The sequence below is a fragment of the Procambarus clarkii genome, chromosome 36 (assembly GCF_040958095.1).
Source record: "Procambarus clarkii isolate CNS0578487 chromosome 36, FALCON_Pclarkii_2.0, whole genome shotgun sequence".
Taxonomy (NCBI): domain Eukaryota; kingdom Metazoa; phylum Arthropoda; class Malacostraca; order Decapoda; family Cambaridae; genus Procambarus; species Procambarus clarkii.
Window position 1 is genome coordinate 29,454,584 of NC_091185.1, and position 11,412 is coordinate 29,465,995.

At 51.0% G+C, this 11,412-nt stretch overlaps 2 protein-coding genes across 2 annotated transcripts in view; both read right to left on the reverse strand.

The window, feature by feature from the left end:
* LOC123756252 (neurotrimin) overlaps positions 1 to 11,412 on the reverse strand; it is an 82,575-nt gene that overhangs the window by 27,895 nt on the left and 43,268 nt on the right. Inside the window, exons 4-5 of the mRNA XM_069336605.1 lie at positions 6,905 to 7,023; positions 1,811 to 2,018 (exon numbers count right to left, since the gene is read on the reverse strand). Of these exons, the coding sequence (XP_069192706.1) occupies positions 1,811 to 2,018; positions 6,905 to 7,023 (327 nt within the window). The remainder of the gene's footprint in view (positions 1 to 1,810; positions 2,019 to 6,904; positions 7,024 to 11,412) is intronic.
* The window catches only part of LOC138371531 (keratin-associated protein 10-7-like), a 10,343-nt gene continuing 9,215 nt past the window's right edge, over positions 10,285 to 11,412 (reverse strand). The window contains exon 5 of the mRNA XM_069336409.1: positions 10,285 to 10,355. Coding sequence (XP_069192510.1) covers positions 10,285 to 10,355 — 71 coding nt within the window. The remainder of the gene's footprint in view (positions 10,356 to 11,412) is intronic.

Consider the following 11,412-nt stretch of genomic DNA (forward strand, 5'->3'; position numbering starts at 1 on the left):
GTAACAGGGGCATAGAGTGAAAGAAACTCTGCCCATTGTTTCTCGCCGGCGCCTGGGATCGAACCCAGGACCACAGGATCACAAGTCCAGTGTGCTGTCCGCTCGGCCGACCTTAGTCGATGTATAGAAGGTCAAGTACAGTTTATACAGCAAAGTACTGTAAGGAACTGAGAGGGGACTCTATAACCGAGCAGTAATCAGCTATCGAGCAGTAAAATAGGTACCTGGGTGTTAGTCAGCTGTCACGGGCTGCTTCCTGGGGGTGGAGGCCTGGTCGAGGACCGGGCCGCGGGGACACTAAAGCCCCGAAATCATCTCAAGATAACCGCCCCCCCTTCCCTATAATCTATAAGCCTTGACAAGAACTGCCTTTGCAACATATACCGTATAGCTATATACACACAAGAGCACCAGAGGTACACGTTCCCCAGTTGCAGAGAACCTTTGCAATGACAGGATGTTATATTCCACAGTATGAAAGGAAAAACTATTTTTTACCTTTGGAAAGATAGGTTGCGAGTTCAATTCCCTCTACCCCCGTAACAAGGGGATTGAGAGATTGATTAATCTACACAGTGGTCTCCCTATCCCTATCGGCTCGTTGATTGATAGATAGATTTATATATATATATATATATATATATATATATATATATATATATATATATATATATATATATATATATATAATTTTTTGATGGATTGGATTAATTTATTGGATAACTTGTCAAATAATTGATTAATTGCTTTATTAACCGAACTGTAAATTGATCAATCTGTTAGCTTTTCGTCAGTTTAGATAATTACTAATTAATTGGCCTATTAGCAAGCATGCTAATTGGTTCACTAGTTCGTTGACTTACTAAGGATTTTGTCGGTTTCTTGACTACCTTAATGACCGATTAATTGACTGATTAACCAGCTGAGTAACTATATAATTATTTGATTAGTTAATTAATATCTTTAAGGGTTAGTTCATTTGTAAGTTACCTGGTTACTTGACTGATTAAGGCTAATTATTCGACTGATTAGTTATGATTGATTAATCAGCTAATTAATTAAAATCCATTGACCGAGTAATTAAGATTCATTGATCGACTTTTTAGGGATTGATTTAAGAACAATTTGTTATGTTATTAGTGATTGGCTGAGTACCTGAATGAGTGACAGATGGCAGGAATGAGTAACTGAAGCTTCGTGTTGGGAAGCTTCAGTTACTCACCACCAAGCGTCACTCACTCACCACCAAGCTTCAGTTACTCACCGCCTGGCGTCACTCACTCACCACCAAGCTTCAGTTACTCACCACCAGGCGTCAGTTACTCACCACCAGGCGTCACTCACTCACCACCAGACGTCAGTTACTCACCACCAAGCTTCAGTCACTCACCGCCAGGCGTCACTCACTCACCACCAAGCTTCAGTTACTCACCACCAGGCGTCAGTTACTCACCACCAGGCGTCACTCACTCACCACCAGGCGTCACTCACTCACCACCGAGCTTCAGTCACTCACCGCCAGGCGTCACTCACTCACCACCAAGCGTCACTCACTCACCACCAAGCGTCACTCACTCACCACCAAGCGTCACTCACTCACCACCAAGCTTCAGTCACTCACCGCCAGGCGTCACTCACTCACCACCAAGCGTCACTCACTCACCAACAAGCGTCACTCACTCACCACCAAGCTTCAGTCACTCACCGCCAGGCGTCACTCACTCACCACCAGGCGTCAGTCACTCACCACCAGGCGTCACTCACTCACCACCAGACGTCACTCACTCACCACCAGACGTCACTCACTCACCGACAACATCGACGTATCCCTGGCGTGACCTCATGGGGTCGGTGTTGACCTGACACATGTACCAGCCGCGGTCAATCTCCCTCACGTTCTTGATCTGAAGGTGCCACGTCCGGTGGTCGTTGTGGAGGAGTGCCACCCGGGGGTTCCTGGTGATTACCTGCTTGTGGATAGTTAGGATAGTCTGCGTGTCCACCTGCACCCATGCCACCTGCAGGAGGAGACGGGGATGGAGGTCAGGTCGTCGGCCTGTTGTGGGCCTATCCAGGATAGGAATTGGTTTGGTGAATAGGGGAATCGGTTCTGTTTGGGGATTTTGTTTCACTGTTAATGTTCGTTGAGTTCTAGATCGTCGACTGGAAGTTGACAGTCTGGTCGTCGACTGGAAGCTGTCAGCTTGGCCGTCGACTGGAAGCTGACAGCCTGGCCGTCGACTGGAAGCCGACAGTCTGGTCGTTGACTGGAAGCTGACAGCCTGGCCGTCGACTGGAAGCCAACAGCCTGGCCGTCGACTGGAAGCCAACAGCCTGGCCGTCGACTGGAAGCTGACAGCCTGGCCGTCGACTGGAAGCCAACAGCCTGGCCGTCGACTGGAAGCTGACAGCCTGGCCGTCGACTGGAAGCTGACAGCCTGGCCGTCGACTGGAAGCCAACAGCCTGGCCGTCGACTGGAAGCCAACAGCCTGGCCGTCGACTGGAAGCTGACAGCCTGGCCGTCGACTGGAAGCCAACAGCCTGGCCGTCGACTGGAAGCTGACAGCCTGGCCGTCGACTGGAAGCTGACAGCCTGGCCGTCGACTGGAAGCTGACAGCCTGGCCGTCGACTGGAAGCCAACAGCCTGGCCGTCGACTGGAAGCTGACAGCCTGGCCGTCGACTGGAAGCTGACAGCCTGGCCGTCGACTGGAAGCTGACAGCCTGGCCGTCGACTGGAAACCAACAGCCTGGCCGTCGACTGGAAGCTGACAGCCTGGCCGTCGACTGGAAGCCAACAGCCTGGCCGTCGACTGGAAGCTGACAGCCTGGCCGTCGACTGGAAGCTGACAGCCTGGCCGTCGACTGGAAGCTGACAGCCTGGCCGTCGACTGGAAGCTGACAGCCTGGCCGTCGACTGGAAGCCGACAGCCTGGCCGTCGACTGGAAGCTGACAGCCTGGCCGTCGACTGGAAGCCAACAGCCTGGCCATCGACTGGAAGCCAACAGCCTGGCCGTCGACTGGAAGCTGACAGCCTGGCCGTCGACTGGAAGCCGACAGCCTGGCCGTCGACTGGAAGCTGACAGCCTGGCCGTCGACTGGAAGCCAACAGCCTGGCCGTCGACTGGAAGCTGACAGCCTGGCCGTCGACTGGAAGCCAACAGCCTGGCCGTCGACTGGAAGCCAACAGCCTGGTCGTCGACTGGAAGCTGACAGCCTGGCCGTCGACTGGAAGCCGACAGCCTGGCCGTCGACTGGAAACCAACAGCCTGGCCGTCGACTGGAAGCTGACAGCCTGGCCGTCGACTGGAAGCCAACAGCCTGGCCGTCGACTGGAAGCTGACAGCCTGGCCGTCGACTGGAAGCTGACAGCCTGGCCGTCGACTGGAAGCTGACAGCCTGGCCGTCGACTGGAAGCTGACAGCCTGGCCGTCGACTGGAAGCCGACAGCCTGGCCGTCGACTGGAAGCTGACAGCCTGGCCGTCGACTGGAAGCCAACAGCCTGGCCGTCGACTGGAAGCCAACAGCCTGGCCGTCGACTGGAAGCTGACAGCCTGGCCGTCGACTGGAAGCCGACAGCCTGGCCGTCGACTGGAAGCCAACAGCCTGGCCGTCGACTGGAAGCCAACAGCCTGGCCGTCGACTGGAAGCTGACAGCCTGGCCGTCGACTGGAAGCTGACAGCCTGGCCGTCGACTGGAAGCTGACAGCCTGGCCGTCGACTGGAAGCTGACAGCCTGGCCGTCGACTGGAAGCCAACAGCCTGGCCGTCGACTGGAAGCCAACAGCCTGGCCGTCGACTGGAAGCTGACAGCCTGGCCGTCGACTGGAAGCCAACAGCCTGGCCGTCGACTGGGAGCTGACAGCCTGGCCGTCGACTGGAAGCTGACAGCCTGGCCGTGGCCGTCGACTGGAAGCCAACAGCCTGGCCGTCGACTGGAAGCTGACAGCCTGGCCGTCGACTGGAAGCTGACAGCCTGGCCGTCGACTGGAAGCCAACAGCCTGGCCGTCGACTGGAAGCCAACAGCCTGGCCGTCGACTGGAAGCCAACAGCCTGGCCGTCGACTGGAAGCTGACAGCCTGGCCGTCGACTGGAAGCCAACAGCCTGGCCGTCGACTGGAAGCCAACAGCCTGGCCGTCGACTGGAAGCTGATAGCCTGGCCGTCGACTGGAAGCTGACAGCCTGGCCGTCGACTGGAAGTCGACAGCCTGGCCGTCGACTGGAAGCTGACAGCCTGGCCGTCGACTGGAAGCTGACAGCCTGGCCGTCGACTGGAAGCCAACAGCCTGGCCGTCGACTGGAAGCTGACAGCCTGGCCGTCGACTGGAAGCTGACAGCCTGGCCGTGGCCGTCGACTGGAAGCTGACAGCCTGGTCGTTGACTGGAAGCCAACAGTCTGGCCGTCGACTGGAAGCCAACAGTCTGGCCGTCGACTGGAAGCCAACAGCCTGGCCGTCGACTGGAAGCTGACAGCCTGGCCGTCGACTGGAAGCTGACAGCCTGGCCGTGGCCGTCGACTGGAAGCTGACAGCCTGGTCGTTGACTGGAAGCCAACAACCTGGCCGTCGACTGGAAGCCAACAGTCTGGCCGTCGACTGGAAGCCAACAGTCTGGCCGTCGACTGGAAGCCAACAGCCTGGCCGTCGACTGGAAGCCAACAGCCTGGCCGTCGACTGGAAGCTGACAGCCTGGCCGTCGACTGGAAGCCAACAGCCTGGCCGTCGACTGGAAGCTGACAGCCTGGCCGTCGACTGGAAGCTGACAGCCTGGCCGTGGCCGTCGACTGGAAGCCAACAGCCTGGCCGTCGACTGGAAGCTGACAGCCTGGCCGTCGACTGGAAGCTGACAGCCTGGCCGTCGACTGGAAGCCAACAGCCTGGCCGTCGACTGGAAGCCAACAGCCTGGCCGTCGACTGGAAGCCAACAGCCTGGCCGTCGACTGGAAGCTGACAGCCTGGCCGTCGACTGGAAGCTAACAGCCTGGCCGTCGACTGGAAGCCAACAGCCTGGCCGTCGACTGGAAGCTGACAGCCTGGCCGTCGACTGGAAGCTGACAGCCTGGCCGTCGACTGGAAGCCGACAGCCTGGCCGTCGACTGGAAGCTGACAGCCTGGCCGTCGACTGGAAGCTGACAGCCTGGCCGTCGACTGGAAGCCAACAGCCTGGCCGTCGACTGGAAGCTGACAGCCTGGCCGTCGACTGGAAGCTGACAGCCTGGCCGTGGCCGTCGACTGGAAGCTGACAGCCTGGTCGTTGACTGGAAGCCAACAGTCTGGCCGTCGACTGGAAGCCAACAGTCTGGCCGTCGACTGGAAGCCAACAGCCTGGCCGTCGACTGGAAGCTGACAGCCTGGCCGTCGACTGGAAGCTGACAGCCTGGCCGTGGCCGTCGACTGGAAGCTGACAGCCTGGTCGTTGACTGGAAGCCAACAACCTGGCCGTCGACTGGAAGCCAACAGTCTGGCCGTCGACTGGAAGCCAACAGTCTGGCCGTCGACTGGAAGCCAACAGCCTGGCCGTCGACTGGAAGCTGACAGCCTGGCCGTCGACTGGAAGCCAACAGCCTGGCCGTCGACTGGAAGCTGACAGCCTGGCCGTCGGTTATTTTAGATCCTATATTCTTTATCAAAGTGGAATACTTTGCAAAATACCTTTGGCTTATATAGATATATTTATTCTTATTATTATTTATTTTTAATACTTTTATTTCCTACCACAGACGTGGCCAGGCATTTATAATACTAACCAACATAAATTCATTTTCTTCTGTCCTCCATGGACAGGGTGAGGAATATAGTGTATAGTATGGTATAATTTAAGATTAGTATAGTCTTTTTTGAAGTTCTGCGAGAACATGATCATTACGTCCAAGGTACCAGCTTTTGGTGATTGTACTTTAAGCCCCTGAAGGGAGAAGCGAACGTCATAGTGAAATATTAAAGAATGGAAGATTTGACCTTAAAGTAACTAGAAAGAAGGTGCTTACGACGTTGATATTTTGAATCTCTGAGGAAAATGGGCAAGTTTTGAAGAACTCAAGAAGTAATGGACTTTGTCTTGAAGCCTTAGAACCCTGAGCAAGTGTTTTGAAGAACTCAAGAAGTGATGGACTTTGTCTTGAAGCCTTAGAACACTGAGCAAGTGTTTTGAAGAACTCAAGAAGTGATGGACTTTGTCTTGAAGCCTTAGAACACTGAGCAAGTGTTTTGAAGAACTCAAGAAGTGATGGACTTTGTCTTGAAGCCTTAGAACACTGAGCAAGTGTTTTGAAGAACTCAAGAAGTGATGGACTTTGTCTTGAAGCCTTAGAACACTGAGCAAGTGTTTTGAAGAACTCAAGAAGTGATGGACTTTGTCTTGAAGCCTTAGAACACTGAGCAAGTGTTTTGAAGAACTCAAGAAGTGATGGACTTTGTCTTGAAGCCTTAGAACACTGACCAAGTGTTTTGAAGAACTCAAGAAGTAATGGACTTTGTCTTGAAGCCTTAGAACACTGACCAAGTGTTTTGAAGAACTCAAGAAGTAATGGACTTTGTCTTGAAGCGTCAAAACACTAACCAAGTGTTTTGAAGAACTCAAGAAGTGATGGACTTTGTCTTGAAGCGTCAAAACAATGGCCAAGTGCAGGACGTGTCTTACCCTCATCGGTCTGGTGTTGGACTTACGGCCTATCAGCCTCTGGAGGGTTATTAAAACCACCACAATGCCCATAGTTAAAGCAAAATACCCAAGTGTGTATCTACCGAGAAGCTGGCACCTCTGTCGGTACACCTGTGACTTGAGACCCTGGGGAAGATGTAGGTCTTACCTTGCTTCTTACCTTGCGTCCTTGCTTCTTACTTTGCGTCCTTGCTTCTTACCTTGCGTCCTTGCTTCTTACCTTGCGTCCTTGCGTCTTACCTTGAAGCCCATGAGTCCCTCGACGGTGCAGGGAAGGAGGGCGTCGCGACCCACAGTGACGGTAATGTTCGGGACGTCCTCGATGAACTTGGGCAGTAGTCCTACGTCCTCGAAACTTCCTGTTGGAGGGAAAGAGGCAGCGGGTCACAGGGGTCACGGGGGGTCACAGGGGTCACGGAGGGGTCACGGGTGTGACTCGTTTGTTGAGGGGCGTTGGTGTGAGAGGGATCTGACTGTGAACTACCACCTGACCATGGAAGCCATTATCTCCAAAATTTTGGAACCAATGTGCATTAAATATTAAAATTGTTCTGATTGCAGGACTTTGTAATCTAATGTTAAGATGAAAATCTATGGGTTTGGCATTTATATATTTTTTTATCTTAAAGGTTTTATAGACAAAAGATAAAAGGCAGCCTGTTAACTGCTTAATTTCTTTAACAACACTACGTCATACTTGTTTCTACTAGTATAATAGTGTCTAAACAATCTAATATAATCACCTACAACACGAGAACAAATGATCAGCATCACCCAACAGTCTGATTGAACAGGATACTTCCACTCAGGTCTTCCACACAATCACCAAGTCTTAAAAAAGCAAAAACAAGTTGCTATCAAGCAACGCAAAAGTCCAACAACTTCGTTGATCAGACTCAAAGAATCAGAGTTTCTAAATGCACCGGATTCTCGTGAATCTGTGAAAACCCGAGGCACGAGTATATCATTATATCAAATATATACACAAATATATCATTATATCTCAGTCCTGTCACATATCATCGTAATCTTAACTCATAGCATGAAACCACCGTACAATATTTACTCTAAACCAGACACGATTCATCTCAAGGATCTATGGAACAGTATTTTTTTCTACCACAGACGTGGCCGGGCATTTACAATGCTAACCAGCAAATACACATTTTCTTCTGTCCTCCATGGACAGGGTTAGAGATGTGTTAAACATATAGTTCAAGGGTTTATTGAACACTCAACCGCAGAAGGTGATTCGGTGCTTTTAAAATGCTAAGCTAACCTACATACGTAAATACATAGATACACAGATTTACGTATGCCCTACATAAAGTGTTCGATGTGTCTTTTACATAGTGTCATTAATGTGCATTTACAAAGGTGAAATGTAATTCTGATCAGCTTCCATATGTACTTTATACCCATACATATACATACACACACACATATACATACATATATACACACACACACATGCATTCACATACATTTGTCTCATTTACTCTGACAGGGTGAGGTGGCTGATAAAGAAACTAGTGTGCAATTAAGCACTTAATCACTGAAGGTGATGAAGGTGCTGAAGAAGAGGTGCTAAGGTGATGAAGTTATGGCACTCTTATTTTTCACAATCCTGTAGTTGCCTGGGACTCCAGAGTGTATCAGGTTAGGTTAGGTTAGGTTAATTGTCACTTTAACTCAAGTATATTTAACCGTTGACTGAACTGCTAGTTAACCAAATGCAGGCGATGAGTCACAATAACGTGGCTAAAGTATGTTGACCAGACCACACACTAGAAGGTGAAGGGACAACGACGTTTCGGTCCGTCCTGGACCATTCTCAAGTCAATTGTCGACTTGAGAATGGTCCAAGACGGACCGAATTTAGGGAGCCGGTCGGCCGAGCGGACAACACACTGTACTTGTGATCCTGTGGTCCTGGGGTCGATCCCAGGCGCCGGCGAGAAACAATGGGCAGAGTTTCTTTCACCCTATGCCCCTGTTACCTAGCAGTAAAATAGGTACGTGGGAGTTAGCCAGCTGTCACGGGCTGCTTCCTGGGGGTGGTGGAGGCCTGGTCGAGGACCGGGCCGCGGGGACACTAAAAAAGCCCCGAAATCATCTCAAGATAACCTCAAGATAACCTATTTTACGCACTTAAAATCCCCGGATATATTAACGGCAACTTAGGCCTCCAGCAAGGGAAAGTCTATCCTGGAAGTGAAGCAGCCTCAGCTCACCGGCAGTGCCCGGGACAGCAATTTGACGATACGTAATAGGGGAAGAAATAGGTTGGTGAATCACTGGGACTTCAGAGGTGATTTGTAAACATGACAAATGTAGTGATGCGAGGACGCAAGATTGCGGAGGAGAACCAGGACGCAAGATTGCGGAGGAGAACCAGGACGCAAGATTGAGGAGGAGAACCAGGACGCAAGAGTGCACAGGAGAACCAGGACGCAAGAGTGAGGAGGAGAACCAGGACGCAAGAGTGAGGAGGAGAACCAGGACGCAAGAGTGTGGAGGAGAACCAGGACGCAAGAGTGTAGAGGAGAACCAGGACGCAAGAGTATAGAGGAGAACCAGGACGCAAGAGTGAGGAGAAGAACCAGGACGCAAGAGTGAGGAGGAGAACCAGGACGCAAGAGTGTAGAGAAGAACCAGGACGCAAGAGTGAGGAGAAGAACCAGGACGCAAGAGTGAGGAGAAGAACCAGGACGCAAGAGTGAGGAGGAGAACCAGGACGCAAGAGTGAGGAGGAGAACCAGGACGCAAGAGTGAGCAGGAGAACCAGGACGCAAGAGTGCACAGGAGAACCAGGACGCAAGAGTGTTGAGGAGAACCAGGACGCAAGAGTGTAGAGGAGAACCAGGACGCAAGAGTATAGAGAACCAGGACGCAAGAGTATAGAGGAGAACCAGGACGCAAGAGTGAGGAGAAGAACCAGGACGCAAGAGTGAGGAGAAGAACCAGGACGCAAGAGTGAGGAGGAGAACCAGGACGCAAGAGTGTGGAGGAGAACCAGGACGCAAGAGTATAGAGAAGAACCAGGACGCAAGAGTGAGGAGAAGAACCAGGACGCAAGAGTGAGCAGGAGAACCAGGACGCAAGAATGAGCAGGAGAACCAGGACGCAAGAGTCTGCAGGAGAACCAGGGCGCAAGAGTGAGGAGGAGAACCAGGACGCAAGAGTGAAGAGAAGAACCAGGACGCAAGAATGTAGAGAAGAACCAAGATACAAGATGACGCAGGAGAACCAGGACGCAAGAGGACGCAGGAGAACCAGGACGCAAGAGGACGCAGGAGAACCAGGACGCAAGAGGACGCAGGAGAACCAGGACGCAAGAGCGCTCACAGACGTGTCCAAACATCTTTAAACCTCGTTAACACAATGTCGGTCATTAGGTTCATTAATTACAAGATGAATTGTTTACTCTACGTCAGGTGTGACAGCCCTCACATCACTTAATAATATCAGGTAAGTTTTTAATCATTTACAACTTCATATTTTGTGTTATTTTGAATTAAAACCGATTCTGAAGCCTCATCATAAAATTTAATAAATTATTAATTGGGTCTTGCATGATTAATACTTCAATTATCGAAGCTGTTGCTTGGGTATAAAACTCAGGTTTTTGTGGGTAAATTGTCTTGTAATGTGTAGTTAATAGAGTCATTAGTTGCATTGTTCGAGTGATCTGGACCAGGATTCACGAAAGCAGTTACGCAAGCACTTACGGACCTGCGGCCAGATTCACGAAGCAGTTACGCAAGCACTTACGGACCTGCGGCCAGATTCACGAAGCAGTTACGCAAGCACTTACGGACCTGGGGCCAGATTCACGAAAGCAGTTACGCAAGCACTTACGGACCTGCAGCCAGATTCACGAAGCAGTTACGCAAGCACTTACGAACGTGTACATCTTTCCTCAATCTTTGACGGCTTTGGTTAGATATATTAAACAGTTTACAAGCATGAAAACTTGCCAATCAACTGTTGTTGTTGTTATAAACAGCCTCCTGGTGCTTCGGTGCTCATTAACTGTTTAATAATTGTAAACAAAGCCGCCAAAGGTTGAGAAATGATGGACAGGTTCGTAAGTGCTTGCATAACTGCTTCGTGAATCTGGATTCTGGACTGCAGTCAGGGACCTGAGGCCATTGAGATAAGGGCAATTGGCCCCACTGGAAAGGCCATTAATTGGAACAAATCCATAAGGGATCGAACCTACGCCCGGGATTTTCCCAAATGCGCCATAGTCAACTCTACCAGACCTTAATACGTGTCCCGTGTTAAGACAGAAGCGTTTGGGTGGCGTTTCCTTTCATCTGATGAGCCTCTTCACTTATAAGTAAGAAAATTCCAAGGAGTTATAGTTATAGGGAGTTATAGACACACTTTTATAGGCGTAAATGTTTGTCTATAACTTATCCAGAGTTATATAGTAAAGGAAAGAAAATAATTATTACACAAATAAGTTGAGATAGTTGAGTTAGCAAATGAGGAGCCGGTGCCTGAGCGGACAGCACACTGGACTTGTGATCCTGTGGTCCCGGGTTCGATCCCCGGCGCCGGCGAGAAACAATGGGCAGAGTTTCTTTCACCCTATGCCCCTGTTACCTAGCAGTAAAATAGGTACCTGGGTGTTAGTCAGCTGTCACGGGCTGCTTCCTGGGGGTGGAGGCCTGGTCGAGGGCCGGGCCGCGGGGACACTAAAGCCCCGAAATCATCTCAAGATATCTCAAGATAACCAG